At 38.7% G+C, this 18,637-nt stretch overlaps 5 protein-coding genes across 5 annotated transcripts; 1 reads left to right on the top strand and 4 right to left on the bottom strand.

Moving 5' to 3' along the window:
* Window positions 1–671: 671 nt before the first annotated feature.
* On the bottom strand, window positions 672–1,855 carry LOC117787282 (GPN-loop GTPase 2). Its single transcript, XM_034625770.1, has one exon. The coding sequence runs from the start codon at window positions 1,785–1,787 to the stop codon at window positions 864–866; it is 924 nt and encodes a 307-aa protein (XP_034481661.1). The 5' UTR covers window positions 1,788–1,855; the 3' UTR covers window positions 672–863.
* A 251-nt stretch (window positions 1,856–2,106) lies between these two features.
* On the top strand, window positions 2,107–6,304 carry LOC117787317 (actin-interacting protein 1). Its single transcript, XM_034625810.1, has 7 exons — window positions 2,107–2,266; window positions 2,599–2,720; window positions 3,152–3,242; window positions 4,243–4,506; window positions 4,561–5,615; window positions 5,676–5,826; window positions 5,886–6,304. Exons 1-7 carry the CDS (start codon window positions 2,233–2,235, stop codon window positions 5,993–5,995), a joined length of 1,827 nt encoding a protein of 608 aa, XP_034481701.1. The 5' UTR covers window positions 2,107–2,232; the 3' UTR covers window positions 5,996–6,304.
* Window positions 6,305–6,519: 215 nt separating this feature from the next.
* Window positions 6,520–15,234, bottom strand: LOC117787316 (B-cell CLL/lymphoma 6 member B protein). The gene is made up of 5 exons (XM_034625809.1): window positions 15,104–15,234; window positions 11,400–11,574; window positions 10,034–10,357; window positions 8,122–9,143; window positions 6,520–7,516 (listed from the first exon to the last, which is right to left on the bottom strand). The coding sequence occupies exons 2-5, from the start codon at window positions 11,532–11,534 to the stop codon at window positions 7,054–7,056; spliced, it is 1,944 nt and encodes a 647-aa protein (XP_034481700.1). The 5' UTR covers window positions 11,535–11,574; window positions 15,104–15,234; the 3' UTR covers window positions 6,520–7,053.
* A 694-nt stretch (window positions 15,235–15,928) lies between these two features.
* Window positions 15,929–16,607, bottom strand: LOC117787085. The gene has a single exon (XM_034625531.1). It carries the CDS (start codon window positions 16,605–16,607, stop codon window positions 16,020–16,022), a length of 588 nt encoding a protein of 195 aa, XP_034481422.1. The 3' UTR covers window positions 15,929–16,019.
* A 560-nt stretch (window positions 16,608–17,167) lies between these two features.
* On the bottom strand, window positions 17,168–18,343 carry LOC117787253 (nitric oxide synthase-interacting protein homolog). Its single transcript, XM_034625734.1, has 3 exons — window positions 17,522–18,343; window positions 17,358–17,466; window positions 17,168–17,295 (listed from the first exon to the last, which is right to left on the bottom strand). The coding sequence occupies exons 1-3, from the start codon at window positions 18,280–18,282 to the stop codon at window positions 17,224–17,226; spliced, it is 942 nt and encodes a 313-aa protein (XP_034481625.1). The 5' UTR covers window positions 18,283–18,343; the 3' UTR covers window positions 17,168–17,223.
* Between the last annotated feature and the right edge of the window lie 294 nt (window positions 18,344–18,637).

Raw genomic sequence — 18,637 nt, 5'->3', positions numbered from 1 at the left:
TCGATACTCAGATTCTGGGGCTTTTATAGGCCTGAATCTAAAGCCATTCGCCATTTTATTAAAAGTTAATCGCTGTTTTTTTGTGCTTCTCAAAGTCAACGTCCAATGTGCTGATTTCTCCAATCTGCGCGTTTCAAATATTTTTTTCTTTCGTCTTATCGACTTTTAGTGTGCTAAGCTTATGCTAAATTTAATACTGAAAGTGCAATTTAGAAACTTGGTAGCGATAATAATATTTCTCGCTTCCTACGATGTTATGAAACTGACCTAAAAGAATATTTCAAGGCTGTGACTATAAATATTACATAAAGAATAGGCAAATCATAAATTACGTCGTAATTGAGGTTATCACATCGTAAAACAGTCATGAATGAATTAAATACTAAGCGTTGAATTAAATTACAATGAACTTGTAATACTTTTAAAAGAATTCAACTTAAAGCGCGTCTTATGATTGTCGTAACGGCAACTACTGTCAATAGTCTTTGTCTATCAATATCAACGCTGCAAATCGATAGCCTATAACCAGTGCTGCCCATAAAATAACATGACGATGGGCAACACCTGTCTTGCGCGTATTATTTAAAACATAAACTAATTGAGTCAACTGTGTTGAAATAATTATGGTAAATTTTTATTTATGCTTAAATTATAGAAAAACTAATGTACACAATTTGCAGCGCCACTTGATAGTGAAATAATGTATTTATCACAGGAAGTTACAATATGGTCTGCCCCACTATTTAGAACAATTTTTGGCGACAGGATGTAGATAAACAATCGGCAAATATAATGGAAATATAGTGTATAAAATTATGTTATATGATTTGTTATAATATAGCCCTATATGTTCCTCAACTGCGTCACTGCTGTTTTGTATAGGGTTCAATATCATGCTGTTGACGGAGTGCTTCCGTTTCAGCACCTACAGCACAGGCCAGCAGAGAGTTGACAGTTTGTTCCTCGCCCGCTTTATAAACATAGCCATTCGCCTTATCAATGTGATTGCGCAGCCTGAGCATGCTGTCAGTACTGAAAGCGTCCAGAAGCTTGAACGATACCAATGCGTAATCCTCTACCATGGAACAAATGGCCTCGTTGAGTTTGCGATGTTTTCGCATTGTGGGATCATCGTCAAGTTTTTCCAGCAAATACTTTAGATCCAGCACATCCGTGTAAAAGTCCACACTGAAGTGCAGCTTTGATTCATGCTTACGCAGCAGATCCGCCTTGGACAGCACATTCACATGAGGTAAGCTCATCCTCAGCATTGTATTCAGCGCCATCAGCAGCGTGGCAATGAATTTCGCGGGCTCCGAGCAGTAATGTGAATCGATAAGGTTCACAGTAACCAAACTGTAGCGTTCCTGCTCCAGCCGCTCAAAGACACGCGCCATGGCATTGTGATGCGTATAGAGTTCGATTTGACCCGGACAGTCGAATAGAAAATAATTGTGTGTGGCGCCCAACTTTCGCAGTGCTGGCAGCAGCCAGTCATCAATGTGTTGCTCCAGATACTCGGCACAATGCATGAGTGCTCCGTTGGGACCCAGCTTCAGGTGTTCCATGGCATCGCCAACGGTTATTAACTCCATAACGTTGACCACTGGCTCATATGCCATGTTGTCATTGCCCGGATCCAAATTGACGACGCCAACTTGCCGGCCCAGCTCCCGATAGAATTTGTACGCCTCGTTGCAGTATGTGGTCTTCCCAGAGCCAGGCGGACCAATAATTAGTTGACCGTAACGTGGATTTTCTACTTTCGGTTGTACGCGTTGCAGCATTTTAAAAAAGATTTATTTTATTTTTATTTTTTGTTTGTTATTGTTGCCAAATAGTGTGACCAAGCTCGCCAACACTGTTGCCATCAGTTCTGCCAACTTGTTTTAATAACCACGTCGCAACAAAAAACGGGAAGGCAGGCTTGGCTCACGGACTTAAAATTCCAACAAGAATTCTGCATAAAAATTTTAAAATTCTAGCTTCAAAAGTTAAAAAAAAAATAAACAAGAAGATCATTCTGGGAAAAATTAAATATATAATTGAAATAATCTAGATTAGATTTCTAGGTGTGGCAACATTAAAATAAATGGCAACTTTCTTCTAACGGGTGGCAACGCGTTTCAAAAACAAAAAAAAAACAAAATTTGTCTCTTGCAGGCGAGAAGAATAGTATTACAAGACCAAACAGAAATCATAAGCCACTAGAACCGCAAGAGAGATAGAGCAATGGCGCAACCACAAAAACCGGCCTACGAAAACAGTAAGTTTCAGAGAAGTTCGCTTCTCGAATTACCAAAAAAAAATAAAGCAGAGAAACAACAGCGACAACGTTGCAAAAATGAGTCAACGAAGAACGGTAAAAACAGCGGAAACGAATTAATATGACCATAAATGGAATTCAGCGATTCGCAGAGACAGCAGCAGCAGCGTCGAAGGGGGAATTATCTGTGACCCGGAGAAAGCAAAGTAAACCGGCAAAAAAAAGCCGCCGACCGCACCCTTGTTTCTCTCTTTTTCACTCCACTGCTTACAGCTGTTTACCTTTTGTGTTTGTTTTACAATTGAATGAAATACAAATTAAAATCTTTACAGAAAATGTATATGCAACACTGCCGCGCACTGGACGTGGTCAACCCATTGTTTTGGGCGCGGATCCCAAGGGCAAGAATTTCCTCTATGCCAACGGAAATTCGGTGATAATCCGGAATATTGAGGTAAGTTCATTTGATATTGCACAAGATACAACATACAAAATATGAGTCGACTGCTCCATAAAGCGAAAATTGTGTTATTTTTGGACTGCGCACAGCAGCTGCAATTTTCAAGCGTTAATTTTCCACTCGACAACGACAATCCGCATATATGATTTGTTTGTATGTGTGTGTGTTGGCTGTTCTATATTTATTTACCATACATTTGTTTGTGTACATATATACTCATGTATACAGCCGGCAACAACCCAAGAGAAAATATCTTTGTATCTTATTTTGCTGCCCACGCAACATAATAATGATGTTGATGTCGTCGTCTTTTTTAAAAAACAAAAAGTTGCCTGTAAATATTATTATTAATTTGTTATGATTATTTGTGCTTTCTCTTCTTGATTTGCCTCGTCACGCTCCGATTAACGCCGTCGCCTGTCCAGAATCCAGCGATTGCCGATGTCTACACGGAACACTCGTGTGCAGTGAATGTGGCCAAGTATTCACCCAGCGGCTTTTACATTGCATCCGGCGGTAAGTTAACCATGAAAAACATTAACATGACTCAGAATTCAACTGCCAATTCACATCATATTACCATATGTACCGATTACCTTATCGCTGGCATTGGCAGTTGCAAACTTATCGAAATATTTGATTTTAAAATGCATAGAACAAGCGAAAGAATTTTGATTATACAATTTACCAAGTAGGGGAAGTCTTCTTATCTTTTGTTGATGTTATCTTTCCTACAAACTTTTCGGCTCTTATCTTCTTAATACCAAATATGGAAACCGGTACACTCAATGGGTTCGTTTATTGGGAACTATACTTATCTATAGAGATTTCCCTGACGCAGCTAAAAGTGTTTATAAAAAGTAGGTTGAGAATGAGATACAACTATAAAGAAGATAGATTTCAAATTTGGCTTTTAATTGAATATTTTAACACTGTTGTCCGAATTTTAACAGTTAAAGAAAAATTAAAAGAAGAAAAAAATTGTTGAAATTTACTTAAAAAAAAACACTTTAAAAACTTAAAAAAGAAGTTAGACAAGTAAGGCAAAATTTAAAACATTCCAAACTTGTTTTAAACGGATTTTCATTAAATACTTTTTATGTGACTCATTTACACGTACGACATAAAGTTATTTTTGTTTACAAATTATATTTTTTTTCATGTAGATAATACTTATTAAAACAATAGAAACAACCCGTAATTTTAAAGTCATAAATAAAAAGAGTAAAGTTTTTTAAAACAATCTTTTAATTACATATATTTTTAATACAAATGATAAAAGGAAAATCAATTAAAAAACGACAATTTTTTTTATAATTTAATGTATTCTTCCTTTGTAATTTCTATATACTGCGAATTTTATTCCAAAATAACTGCTGTTATCATCTGCTGACCCACAGTAATAGTTGAAATATAAAAAATGAGTGTACGAATTAATTTTGGCCGGACTGTATACATTTTTAAAAGTATGACTCATCTGATTCATCACCTTAATCACTCTCTTTTAATTATTTAGATGCCTCTGGCAAGATTCGCATTTGGGATACAGTAAACAAGGAGCATTTGCTGAAGAATGAGTTCCAGCCAATTGGTGGACCCATTAAGGACATTAGCTGGTCACCAGATAATCAGCGAATTGTTGTCGTCGGCGAGGGTCGAGAACGTTTTGGCCATGTCTTTATGTCCGAAACGGGCACATCGGTGGGTGAAATTAGTGGCCAATCAAAGCCCATTAATTCGGCGGACTTCCGGCCAGCCAGACCGTTCCGCATTGTGACTGGTGAGTAGGCGTAATCTTTTTAGTTTGACTCGTATCTAATACTTGGAATTGCAGGCAGTGAGGACAACACCATTGGCGTCTTTGAGGGACCGCCGTTCAAGTTCAAAATGACCAAACAGGAGCACTCGCGCTATGTGCAAGCCGTGCGTTATTCACCCGATGGAAAATACTTTGCCTCAGCTGGCTTTGACGGCAAGGTGTTTCTGTATGATGGCACCAGTTCCGATCTGGTGGGTGAATTCGGTTCTCCAGCGCACAAGGGAGGCGTCTATGCGGTCGCATGGAAACCAGATAGCACTCAGCTCTTAACCTGCTCGGGTGACAAGACCTGCCGCCTTTGGCAGGTGGAATCACGAGAGCTGATTACCGAGTTTGTTATGGGCACCAGCTTGGACGATCAGCAGGTGTCGTGCCTGTGGCAAGGAGAGCATCTAATTACCGTCTCGCTATCCGGCGTGATTACCTACTTAAATGTGGAGGATCCCAGCAAACCATTGCGTGTGGTCAAGGGACACAACAAGCCCATTACGGTTCTGGCTTTGAGCGACGATCGCAGCACTATCTACACCGGCAGCCACGACGGCGTTGTGACCAACTGGAATTCCGGAAATGGTGTCAATGACCGCATCACTGGCACTGGCCATGGCAACCAGATAAACGGCATTGCCGCCTGGGATGAGTTCGTCTACACGTGCGGCATTGACGACAGTCTGCGCCAATTCAGTGTCGAGGGCAACAACTACACGGATTACGTTGTCAAGCTCAATTGCCAGCCACGTGGTCTGGCCATTGTGCGCAATGAGAACATCATTGCTTTGGCCTGCATTAAGGAACTCACATTGGTGCAGGACCAGAAGAAAGTGTTCTCGTTGCCCATTAAATACGAGGCCAGCTCCATTGCTACCAATTCGGATACTTTGGATGTCGCTGTTGGCGGTGATGATCAGAAGCTGCGCATTTATTCGCTCCAAGGCAACACTCTGGAGCTGAAGATGGAACTGGATCATTTGGGCGCTGTCACCGATGTCGCATATTCCCCAGATCAAAAGTATTTGGTTGCCTGCGATGCACATCGCAAGGTGGTGCTCTACTCAGTGGAGGAATACAAGGTGAGCAAACGAGAGATATTTAATTTAAATTTCAATATATATATTTATTTGATATTGCAGCCGGCTCACAACAAGGAATGGGGCTTCCATAATGCGCGTGTCAACACTGTGGCCTGGTCTCCCAATTCGCTGTTGGTTGCCAGCGGATCTCTAGATACCACCATTATTATATGGTCTGTGACCAATCCAGCCAAGCACACCATCATCAAGAGTAAGCTATTCGTACACTTTTCAACTTTACTTGTGAATTTACAAATTCGTTTCGCTTAGATGCCCATCCACAGTCGCAAATTACACGCCTCGTGTGGCTGGATAATAATACTGTGATCTCCACTGGTCAGGATTGCAATACCAAAGTGTGGCACGTGGAAACTATTTAAAGCCAAATGAGAAAGTAACATCGCAAGCCAGCGCCTATTTTTATACTTAATCAGATAGAAAAGATAGAGAGAGACGGATACATATATACAGATACAGATTGAGATCCAGATACCCACAGATCCGGTTAAATCCCACATATATAACTGTCATGCTGCTATTATCGATCGATTCAGCATCAGCATCATTTCATTTTTAAGTGCAAAAGTTTATTTACATTTAGCTATTTATAATACGCACTCATAATATCCTTTTAGTTTAAGCTCAAAAGTGTTTTGCTAATCATATCATGGATAAAGCTATTCTTTTTTTATAATTGCGAGTAGTCTTTGAAAGATTGATCAACCTGTTCCCTTTTTTCCCTAGTCCAAGTACATTATGCTTGTGTGTTTTTAAACAACTTTTTGATACTTATATAACTGAACTACAGTTTAAACATATATGTAAAGTGCGCTTGCGTACGTAAATAATTGTATTATGAATTGAAATAAAATAGTTTTTGCATAAAAATGAATACGACTTCAAATTGTATTGTGGCTTAATATTTATTTTGATCTTGGATTTTTGTAGGTCTTCACCTTGTCTTTTTGTGTGCATGTCGTGCGTGTTTTATGTTTGTGTATAATTATAAAAATTGCACTTAATTTACTAGAATGTGTGTAGGCGTGTCTGTATGTGTGTGTGAGAGTGTGTGTTTGGTGTTTGTAGAAGGTGTTTTTGCAGAGCCTAGCAATTATGCTTACAGTTTGAGGGACACTCCAATTGTTTGTTATTGTGGCTCTCAAACTGTGGTAGTGCTGCCACCACTTCAGATTTATCGAAGCGCGTTATCGATAAGTGCAAGCTCTCAATCAAATTGCGCTAAAATTAACAAATAGTGAGATTCAAATTCAAATTCAAATGAAAACAGAAACAAAAAAACGACGAATTGCGCTAAGTATCACAGCCGGGTCTAAGACGTTGGTTCGGTACGCGGTGGGGTTAATTTGCGTGTATTGTGTATTATGTATTGTTGTGTTCTTTTGAGTGTGTTTTACTAATTGAATTCTGCGCTGCATTTCTATGTGGCCGATGCACCAGCTTCGCTGTCTGCCTCACCATTGCCGTTGGCCGTTGGCGTTGAGCTCTTCATGGACATGGGTACCTCATGCGCCAGATCCAAGGCTGGCGTTGTGTTTGACTCGGCCACTGCAACGGCGGCTGCAGCAGCCGCCAACTGAAACTGATTGGGCAGAAACAGGTAAGGATTCGTCGATAGTGAGCCTGGTGTCGAACCCGATGTCGAGCCAGCACTCGATACAGATGCCTCGCCAGCTGCCACATCGGCACTGGTTGCCGTTGCCGACGGCGCAGTCGCAGTCGCAGCGCTTGACGTCAGCGTCGACTGCGCTGCTAACTTTGTGACTCGTTTGCGACGCGCCTCGTTCTCGCAAGGAGACGGCGCTCCAGGATGACGATAGCTGACATGTTTGCGCAGCGCATCCTTGCTGCGAGAAACGTGGGAGCAAACATTGCACGCATAGCTGAAATATAAGAAGTAAAAATGCTTTAGTCGAATGCCTGAAAATAAGATACCCGTTTCAGCCGCTATAAAACATGTAATACTAAATTGAATTTCACTAGTTGTGAAAATATTACAGCCAATGACATGACTTTTCACTGGCATTGAAAAAAGAGTACTGCTAATGCTAGTGAAATACCATTTCATTGGCAGCTATTTTTTTATGCTAATAGAATGAGATTTCATTATTATTAAACTATTTTAATAACAACACATAAGAAATGATACTTTTTTTGGACAGAAACCTAAAATTCAGCTTAGTAAATGTATGTAACTATGAATTTTAAAGCTTTAACAGTATTTAAATGAAAAATGTAAGGGGATACATTTAGGCGCTTTCTTTGCTTAAAAAGTTAAAACAGCCATAAATACTAAAATATTTATCCAACTTTTATGGCTTTAAAATGTAATGGTAGATAACAATGAAAGAGAATTTTTAGCATCAAAATGAGTGTTCTATCTTAAAAACTGTGGGTTTTGTGAAGTTCTTCGTTTGAATTATGAAAAATGTATGTCTATAATGTTGTCTGTTTAGGATTGAATTGAATTGAATTAAATAAGACTCACCGCACGTTCTGATGGGTCTCGAGGTGCACACGCAAATTGTATTGATTGCTCAGTTGCTTGTGACAGATGAAGCATGTGGCATACAACTTGGAGTTGGACGGCGGCTTGCTGGGCGTGGCCATCTTCTCGGCGGCAAGTGACAACAAATTCGGCTCCGACTTGGCACTGACCATTTGACCAGCAGCCGCTGCTGCCGCTGCCGCCGCCTCCCGTTGACAGGCGGCATATTGTTCGATGTGTTGCTGCAGCTTGGCATGATCCTCGGGTGTTATGTAGGGTGTGTTGGCATGATGTGCCGCCACCTGATGCGATGCCTGCTGTGCCGTTGTGGGCGTGGCAGCAGCACTGTAACTGGGCAACTTGGCACTGCTGTACAATTGACCTGCACTGAGGGGATTGTTATAGCTGGGCGAGGATTTCACAACTGGCAACTGCGGCGAGAAGTGCGACATATTCTGGGGTGCAAGTGCCACTGGTGAGGTGGCCACAATTGAATTGGGCGCACCACATTCGATGGGCGACTTGTTGCTATTTGTGGTTCTCAGATTCTCCACGATTTTGTCAATGCGCTTGACATCTTTGGGCGGCTGTGGCGTTGAAATGTTGTTTTGGCTGACACTGCCCGTCTTCATCCGCTTGGCGCCATAGCAATCCTCCTCCTCCAGACTGTTCTGGTAGAGCTGACACTGCTGCTGGTACTTGGCCAACAGCTCTGTGGTCTTGTTCAGCGCGGTTTGCGAAAAATTCAATGGTTGCGGCAACAGATTCGGATAAAATTGCAGCGATTTGAAAAAGAAATTCTCCAGAGGTGTGCCCAGCTTGTTGGCCAGAAGTGGTGTTTGCAGCGTAGGATTCGGTAATTGTGGCAAGGCAAGATTGGGCGTGGTTGTGGGCGTGGGCGTGGGTGTTGGCGTTGGCGATGGTGTTTTGGGTGTTTCATACCCCAATGGTTTGTCGATGCTTGTGGGCTCCACATAGGATGTTGGGGCGGTGGAGGAAGTGCTCTGTGTTGTCTTGGGAAGCTGTAACGAAAGAGAAGGTAATTAGCAAAATACTAGAGAACAGAAGACAATAATGATCAAAAAATGAAATTTTTAAGGGAATAAAATTTGGATGCAAAATTAATTTAGAGGTCAAATAATGATCAAAGTGATATTCCGAATGAAAATCGGCTAAGTTTTGACAAAGTTATGATAATCGAAAGTTTTTGAATGAGTGTCCAAGGAAAAACTAATAGAAAAGTGGACAGTGATGACCAAAAAATTAAATTTTCTAACTAAATAAAATTTTGATGCAGAATGAATTTAGAGGTCAAATAATGATCAAACTGATATTCCGAATGAAAATCGGTTAAGTTTTGACAAAGTTATGGGAGTCGAAAGTTTTTGAATAAGTGTCAAGGGGAAAAAATAAAGAAAAAGTGGGCAGTGATGACCAAAAAGTTAAATTTTCTAACTAAATAAAATTTTGATGCAGAATGAATTTAGAGGTCAAATAATGATCAAACTGATATTCCGGATGAAAATCGGTTAAGTTTTGACAAAGTTATGAGAGTTTAAAGTTTTTGATGAAGTGTAAAGGAAAATGTAGCCAAAAAGTTCACAAATTGATATTCCGGATGAAAATCGGTTAAGTTTTGACAAAGTTATGGGAGTTTGAAGTTTTTGATAAAGTGTCAAATGAAAAAAATAAGGAAAAAGTGAAACTGACAAAAAAATAAATTTTCTAGAGAATAAAGTTTGAATGCAAAATTAATTTAGGCCAAATAATGATCAAAATGATATTCCTGATGAAAATCGGTTAAGTTTTAACGAAGTTATGAGAGTTTAAAGTTTTTGATGAAGTGTAAAGGGCAAAGTCATATAAATGTTATTACATATTATTAATTTTTCATTTCAAACATCTGACTTACATTATTGTTCTGCACATCCGCCAATCCCTTGATGCCCAATGTTTCGGCAAGATTGAGGAGCATGGGAATCTGCTCCTCGTACACATTCACCTCACCCGAGTACATGAACGTTAGCAGGGCGACAATGGCACCAAAGCTGGCTCCGGGTATGATGATGACCGGATGATTGCTGGCCTCCAGAGCACGGAAGATTTCCATAAAGAAACTGCTGCAGGCGCTGAGCACGACACGATGAGCACGGAGCAGACGACCCTCGGCCGAAATGGTCACATCCGTGAGATGCGATTGGTCTAATAGGATCGGCAATGTGCTCAGCAAACTAGTCTGGAATTGAAATGTAGTTGTTGTAGTTGTTGTGGTTGTTGTGGTTGTGGTTGAGGGCAATTGGGTCACTTGATCATATAAATAGTACAAGTAGATTTGGCAGACCAGCTGCCGGGACTCTTTGGGCATGGGGCTAAATTTGTGATTTTGGCCCTAGGCTGGGTAAGATTGCCCGGAAAACATTTGGAGCAGATGCGCCAGGCGACACTTAATGGCAGCTGAGCATTAATTGCAATTGCGTCGTGTTTTCTTTCGACGATTCGAAATTAGATTTACTCGTAGTTGCTAGTAAAAATTCTTTGGATTTTGGCAATTGCACGAAAATTTCATTTATTTGACATTTTTTTTTTGCTACCCCTATACCCGCCAGCCAGTTTTCTCCACGTCCCGCTCCGTTGCCTTTAGCTATTTTGGACAGCTTTGTGCTGCCTCCCGGTCATCTCCCAGATCCTACAGCGATCTGTAGTAAACATTGGCGAGCTACAAAATTGTCACTATATGAAATGCGGAAAACTATGTGTGAATAAGTATGTTTATACTCTCACACACAAATACTTGCATACAACTGACTATATACCCTATATATAGACGAGTGACATTTTCTCTGGCCGCTTCTTGTGAACGATGTCCAGTCAATTTTATGTCCGAGGCCAGACCCCTAGATAATACCCCCATATAAACTGGCGCGCGAATGAGTCGAATGCTGACGTCGACTATAAAAACACTCATTTATATTCATTATTTTAAGTTTTCGGGTGCTTTGAACAACACATTGGAGCCAATAAATCATAAGATGAGCTAAGTGGCTCGCAATGAATGGCACCTGGAGTGGACGTGAAAATTGTAAAGATGTATTTAAATGGATTAAATGCTGAAATCATTTTTGCACTATTATTTATACTTAGTAGAAAATGACCAGAAGTGTGAAATAATTATTTAAGCTAATACAAAGTAAAAAAGATACACTTAGTTTTACTTAAAGAAAAAAACAGTTACTAGACCAAATTTAAATAAATATTTAAAATGCTAATTCGATTCTTACCTGATGATTATGCCATCGTAAGCAAAATTGTTGTTGATTTTCATTGTGCTGTTGTTGTTGCTCCAGTTGATGTTGTTGCAGCTGTTGATGTTGTTGTTGCTGTTGTCTTGCATTTGTTGTATTTACATGTTCCATAATTCATTAAGTTGTTGCTTTGTCCCTTACATAAATAGTTCTGCAAAACATATAAATAATTTTATTTTATGATCCCAAACTTTAAGATTTTTACACATTTTGTTAATGAATCTCATTTCTGTCAAAAGAATCGCGTGTCATTTGAACACAACATTTTCAGTTTATTTTTCTATTCATAATTTTGTTTGTTTGCTTTGCTTGCGTTTTGGTTTGCTGTCGGTTTTATTTGTTTATTTATTGAACATTTTGTCACACACTTTTCGTTTCGTTTTGATTTTAAGAGATCCACAAAATGCTCTTTATAGAGCGTTGATCTTTAAGGCGGCCTGTCGCTGTGCGAGACGTACACGCGGCGTATACGTATTATGTCGTAGCATTTGGTATATTACTCATACGCCATGGCATGCTATGGTGGCTCATTATACATATGTATGTATATATGTGAGTGTAGTTGTTGTTGCTGATGATGGGAAGAAAAGGTAGCGTATGGGTCACAGATTGTTAAGAATTGAATTATGAATGGTTTTATATTCTTCAAAATATTAAGCCAATTAAATATTTGATATGACAAGCCCATTGAAACTGTGTACTATGTTTGTTGCTGTTTGAAAAATAATAAAAACATAATTGAATAGACGCTTAAAAATGATTGTTTGGATTAATAGTGAATATAATTCCCCTAATTCAAGGAAAATTTGTTTCATTAGCTTGAACTTTATGAATTATATTTATCGATGCGGTTTAAAAAGTAGTTTAAATGGTTTGCTTATAAAATTCTCAAAAATTACGTTAAAGTTTTGGATATGAGAAAATGCTTAGCAATCAATTTGCGCTTAATTCCATTAAAATATTAAAAATAATCTCAATTTTTTTTATTTGTTTACATATAGTATTTGTTTATTTAATCCTTAATCTTTAATTTCTGTGTCTTTCTATTTCGCTCTACATATTTTATATTTTTTTCTGAAGCATTCCAAGGTAGTCTCTTTTTTTTTTTGGATGGTATATGCTTAGTTTATTTTGTGAATATTGTCAGCGTACAGCATTCGGCAGGCAGGCACCCAGTTGACAAATCTAAATTACAATAAAAATGCTAAAAGGAAAAATACAACAAACACAATCACAAACAGACACACACGTATGTGTGAGTTAGGGTGTGAGGGGTTTAGCATGTGCTTTTGGCTGGCAATTAAATTAAATTTATTTAAATAAAATTAATTTGCTATGCTTGTTGTTGCTGTTGTTGTTGTATTGTTGTTGTGTTGTGCTTCTTGTTTTTCGCTGGTTTTTGGCCTGGCCTGGGTTATACACGTATATCTATCTCTGTCTTTGTATTTCTGTGGGTTTCTGGGCTGTGCTATAAATCTGCCAATTTCCATTGTTTAGCCATTGAGTGGGGTGGCATGAGGCGGAGGGGAATAATATTATACTAGATGCAATGAGATACTACTTAGTATGCTAACGCTGGGTGGGTAGCGGGTACCCACTACTTTTGTCCGAGGGCTATTTTTGTGTGTGCAACGGACATGCATAAAAGAAATTGTGTGAGAATTGCAAACTGCAACTCATTGGAGGCCCCGAAAGTGACAACTACGACATCTTTGCTAGCCGTTTGCCGGCACCAGCCCAGCATGCGATTTGCTGTTGTTGTAGACAGACGGAATTTTCTTCATTCCATTATGTGCACAGCGACTGACTGCAAATCGCATCTAAGCATTTTTCTATTGAGCGACGATGGCAGAAGAATACCAGAACCACAACCACAACCACAACCAGAACCAGCCAAGGCAACTGGCCGCGACAGAGGCGAGGATTGGTGGGGTGGACCAGAAGGACGCTCTGGGGTATGGCCTTTTTGGCGCTCGTTCACACAGAAAGTGTCTTTTCCGTAACTCTTTGGTATTTCTGCTCAGTTTTTACTTGATATGCTCGTATTCCGAAATTAGTTTTTGTTGTTGTGGTTGTTGTGGTTGTTGTTGTTGCTTATGTATTTTTAAATAGCCGCCACAAGAACTGTGCTAAACGCTCTCGCCAGCCTGTCTATTTTGATTTGTTGTCCAAGTGCTGTCTTTGTCAAGTGATTTCATCATCAACATCTGCACCCTTCCAATGCCCTCACCCTCACCCTCCCCCCTCTGTCTCTGCCTCCGCCTCCACCGTCTCATTCACTTTCTGCGTTGATGCGTAATATTTTACACATAATCGCTCATACGCCGCGTCGCCATTCTAATAAAACTCAAAAGGATTTTCGCTTTTTTGTTGTTGTTTTGTTTTCTGTAGCTCTTTAACTTTCATTTGTTCCATGACATGGGGCGAACATAAATTTCCGTCCACTTATTTTTCTTGTCACGCGGCGTTTTGGATTTCTTATTTAGATTTTTTTTTTAATATTCGCAAAAATTGAATTTCTTGTGGTTTTCTTTGTTTTATTGTAGTTTGTTTTAGTTGAAAACAGTCCAGCATTTCCAACAGCCCTGGCAAAATCTATTTATATTCCTGGGCCCAATTGTTTTTAGAGGGGGTTTTTAACTGGAATTTAATTTGTCAACAAGTTCACTATTTCCTGTTCTCATACCAGTTTATAGAGCATTAAGTTCCATTTATTTATTTCTTAGTAAAATTTCTTTTTGATCGTCATGTGTTGCTCCAATTTATGGAAGGCTTGTGTTGAATATTAACAATAATATGGTTTTTATATTGTGTTTAATGTCATTCGCTACTTGTCACATATTTAAGAATATATATTTCTTTATGTTTATGTTTTTTGTTAAGTATATAAAACCGTGTAAATAATCCGCTTGAAATGGTTGAAGCATCTCTTGGAAAACTATTAATTCTTTTGTTCAGTCAACAAATTTTAATTTTGAAGCTATTTCTTGTATATACTTTTTATAAAATTTTATATACACTTTTTATTTTACACACACTTTGTTTGAGTTTCATTGCCAAAAGATATTTCAGATTTATTACCGATATTTTTTTCTTTTTGGGTTTCTTTTCACATAAAATTTTTTATTTTAGGCATTTGCTTTTAATTTATGCGCACTTTATGCACTTTTATGTTTTGGCTTTGCACGAATTGCATCTAATTTGTTATTTATTTGGTAAGCCCTTTTTATGTACACTTTTCTAGAGAAATAAGTATTATTTTATTTTGCCTTAATACACAATTTTTCATAATTTTTAATTATAAAAAAATCCATAATATATTTATAAATAAATCTGTTGTACCTTTTATTTTTTGTGACGTTTTCAATAAATAATAACAACTACTTAATTGTTGCTTTTATTTTTATTTAATATAATCTTTTGTTATTTTGCGTAATATTCTTAAAATTCCACAAATATAATTAATTTTCATTTATATTTTAGCTTTTCTGTGCAAAATTTGATAATTTTCTAATCATTTATCATTTTCTATCAATCCTTCTTCACATTGATGAATTGCCTTGCGAGCTTTTCACAGTTTTTCACGCTTTTAGTTTTTTGCTTAGTTATTCATTACGTAGAAATTGTATTTTCTTAAATATTTTTTTTTCTTTATTTAATTTTTTTTGCTAAGCGCGCACCTTTGTTAACCGTTTGCTGCTCGCATCTGAAATGAAAATATCCGAAAATGTTTCAATTCTTTCGGTTTTAGTTGGAGATTTTCTATTTTTCGAATGTCCATCTCTTGACAATTTTTGCTGTGTGCCTTTAGTTGTTGTTGCTGTTTTTGTTGTTGCCATTTGTTTTGCTGATTTGATTTCTCGCTCGTCGTCGTCGTCGTTGTGGATGTTGCTGAGACTGTAGCTGTTGATGTGACTATGTGACTATGGATGTCTTTGCTCAGCTCCTAACGATCTCAATCTCATCAGCATCAGCATTAGCATCAGCATCAGCGGCATCATCAGCAGCATCAACAGCAACGTTGTTGTCTGTTCCATGTTCTAATTAATGAGCTGGCAGGCTGAAGAGAAATTGTTGCAGTTTTGTACTGGCAATTTGTTGTTTAATTAATTGGATGCAACAACATTTAGTTAATCAAAACATTTGTTAGTCCCTAATAAGTACACATAATGAGCATCGAGGTGTAGTCCATCTGCAACCCAAGACACAATTGACATGGCCAAAAGTCACACACACACACACTACACCAAATTTCGCAACGTCTGCATTATTAATTTGCAATAAAAATGTGGAAGCCAACAAAACAACTACAACTACAACAACAACAGCATTTGCAAAATGTTACAAAAATACATTTTTGTACCTGCTGTTGAGATTTGAATTATGTTGACAACGCCTGACAAATACAAATGGAGGCGAATTGGAGGCGCTGCTGGGCCGAATCCCCTCCCAGCCCCTTGTCGCTGCTGTTGTTGCACTTTTTCAATTCATTAAAATGCCACAAATACTTATTTATTATTGTCATTTCGTGTGGCTGCCTCACACAAAATCTGGGTTAGCCCAGCATTTATTCACCTAGCGACTTAAGAGATTTATCTATAAGCTAAAGCAATGCACCTCAGACATGGGCTTGCATCGTCCCTCCGCATAATCCCAGCCAAACTTGTAGGGACATCGCACGATTGTTAAGTATCCTCGCAGGCAACTGTAATAATACTCGCAGCGATCCGGATGCGGATGATATCCATCCCCGGCGGTATCACAATGTGGTCTACTTCCTTCTGGCTTTGAAGGCCTAACCTCTGTATGTGATGGGGATGGTGATGCTGAAGATGTTGTTGTTGCTTCAACAGGTAATTCCTCCATGCTGTTGTTCTCTATCTCCGCAGCAACAGTAATTGCTGCCTTCATTGTTGTGGTCTCCAGAGGCTGAAGACAAACACCAGCATCATCAAAAGCACATTCCTGAGCCTGTCCATCGAAATATGTTTGATCCGGACAGGTGTCCCTGAAGGAGTCTTCCCCATTGCAATATATGTAGCTGGTGCAATCATCTATGGCCACAACAAAAGTATCTGCTTCAACGTTTGTGCATTGTGGAAATACATCCGCCCGATTGTCAGCAATTTCTCCTGCCAGGATCAGCAGGAAGAGCAGCTTGGCAAATTCTTTTACCTGAAACATTTTGTGTTTTCTTCACTGTAACAAATTTTACTATGCTATCAACATTGAATTTCTTTCGCCTTTTAAGGTACTTTTCAAGGTCATTATAGCTTATCAATATTGTTATCTTATACATGTGTAATACTTTATTTTTTTTGCCAAAAAGTTATCTGTTAACTGTTTTCTTTGGGAGTGTGTCAAGGTCGCTTAAAACTCCGGAAACTTACCTTTCGGCATGACTTTAAAACTTTTGTTATACCATTTTATTTATAAACATTAACAGTTTGTTACTTGTTCCACATTAAAATAAACTCATCTTTTATGACCAAAGTTGATAATTTTTAGTGAAAGAAGTTAAATTTTCAGAAGCGGAATTCAAAATACTAAAAATAAATCTCAATCTTATATTTTCTCCGATACTTGAGCAAGTCTTTAATATATGATGACGATATTTGTTATACGGCTAATATTGAAGAGCTATGAAATTTGTAATAACCACTAAATGTCTGTTGAATAATTCTTAAATATATTTAATATTAAATGATTCGTAATTAATGAATTTTGCTATTTCCCACAGATATTTTAGTTTAATTTTTGTAGTAGCTTAATTATAACACAATTTCAATTGACATATTGTCTAAACTTGCAGCATAGGCCGGCTTTCCTTAGCTTGCAGATTGTCATTGGTAATAGCATAGCCAGTGCCGCCCTAGAATTGTAAATGTTGTAATATAGAGCATAATCAAACGCAGACTCTACTGCATTATTTACCCGTTGTAGAAGAATGATATCCTTGTCCTTGAGCTTGCGATCGGTAAGCGGATGAATCATGTCCTTACGTATAAGCTTCTCCACGCATTCCACAGTAACCACATCGCCTCTGCAAGTATGTTTCAATTAAAATCGAATTTTAGGATAATCTGGGAGAGACTTACGTGGGACGAAGCACGGCACAAGGGACGGCGTTGCTCAGTACATCATGTGTGATGGGACACATGTAACGAGCTTCCTTGGCAATCAGAGAACGCTTGTTGTCACCATCTTTGAGAAGCGTAAACTTGACATCGATTAGATCCTTGACTCGAAGCGGCTGCTGGGAGACTGGACAATAAATGGTGGCATCTGGTTTCTTCGCCTTGGCAGCACCCGCATTGGGACACTCTGAGGGTAGCCAAAAGCTGGGCAGTTTCTTCTCATGTCCATTGGCCATGTTCGATATGGAACTGCCAGAGCTAGATGCCGCTGCCGCCGCTGCTGCTGCTGATGTACTAGGCGTGGCATTAGCCTGGCTGGGCTTTACTATAGTTGCTGTTGGCCGATGTGCCGGAGTTGTTGTTGGCTTCTCGGCATTTACAAACCGTTCCATGCGCGCCTGTTGCTTGTTATTTGCCTCCACTGCAAGTTCGTTTTCCTCGACACGACGCAGACGCTCATATTCCTTTAGCTTACGGCTGTATTCGTTTTTCTTGGTCACAATATACTGCAGAATAGCTTCCTTATCGAAGAGGTAGCCGTCCTTAGTAACCACAGGAATTCTGCATGGCTGCAGCGTTAATGAACAGCAATCAAATGATTTTACGGAATCTTTTCCCAATCGCTTGGCATTTGTACCATAACCAGATTCGGCAGCATCGCGTTTCTTCTCGTTGTAAGTGTAAACCGCTCCGGCGGTGCAATTGCGTGCATGGCGAGTCATAATATACAGTTCTTTTTAGTAAACAAGTAAAATTAATAAACAAAATTCAGAGTTTAGTCGTTTCCAGCTTGGGATTTTTTGGTGCTAATTTTTTATGATCCGAGGGTTGCCCATCCGGTAAAAGTTTCTGATCTGACTCGATTTTTTGTACTTAAAAAAAACAAGTACATTTCCGAAATTGGGTGTTTTTTATTTTTGTACTTAATTTCGGACTTCTTATTTTCTAGAAATTTTTAAATTTAGGCATAATTTTTTTTAGAATTTTCTTGATTTTTCAATATAATTTTTTTTTAGAATTAAATTAGATAACTTCTCTTCCCGACGGCTGACGAACTTCAAACATTTTTTAAAATGT

This window comes from Drosophila innubila, assembly GCF_004354385.1.
Source record: "Drosophila innubila isolate TH190305 chromosome 3L unlocalized genomic scaffold, UK_Dinn_1.0 0_D_3L, whole genome shotgun sequence".
NCBI classification, from domain to species: domain Eukaryota; kingdom Metazoa; phylum Arthropoda; class Insecta; order Diptera; family Drosophilidae; genus Drosophila; species Drosophila innubila.
The sequence above is the reverse complement of the archived record's forward strand: the minus strand, read 5'-3'. Positions and strand labels throughout refer to the sequence as shown.

Bases quoted from the DNA above. Each gene is read 5' to 3' on its own strand.
- LOC117787317 (XM_034625810.1), top strand. From the start codon at position 2,233: ATGGCGCAACCACAAAAACCGGCCTACGAAAACA. The intron at 4,507-4,560 runs GTGAGTAGGCGT...TTGGAATTGCAG, and splicing joins ACCGTTCCGCATTGTGACTG to GCAGTGAGGACAACACCATT. The intron at 5,827-5,885 runs GTAAGCTATTCG...CGTTTCGCTTAG, and splicing joins CAAGCACACCATCATCAAGA to ATGCCCATCCACAGTCGCAA.
- LOC117787253 (XM_034625734.1), bottom strand. From the start codon at position 18,282: ATGACTCGCCATGCACGCAATTGCACCGCCGGAGCGGTTTACACTTAC. The intron at 17,467-17,521 runs GTAAGTCTCTCC...ACATACTTGCAG, and splicing joins TGTGCCGTGCTTCGTCCCAC to AGGCGATGTGGTTACTGTGG. The intron at 17,296-17,357 runs GTAAATAATGCA...TTACAATTCTAG, and splicing joins ATATCATTCTTCTACAACGG to GGCGGCACTGGCTATGCTAT.
- LOC117787085 (XM_034625531.1), bottom strand. From the start codon at position 16,607: ATGTTTCAGGTAAAAGAATTTGCCAAGCTGCTCTTCCTGCTGATCCTG.
- LOC117787316 (XM_034625809.1), bottom strand. From the start codon at position 11,534: ATGGAACATGTAAATACAACAAATGCAAGACAACAGCAACAACAACAT. The intron at 9,144-10,033 runs GTAAGTCAGATG...CTTTCGTTACAG, and splicing joins CGGATGTGCAGAACAATAAT to CTTCCCAAGACAACACAGAG. The intron at 7,517-8,121 runs GTGAGTCTTATT...CTTATATTTCAG, and splicing joins GAGACCCATCAGAACGTGCG to CTATGCGTGCAATGTTTGCT.
- LOC117787282 (XM_034625770.1), bottom strand. From the start codon at position 1,787: ATGCTGCAACGCGTACAACCGAAAGTAGAAAATCCACGTTACGGTCAA.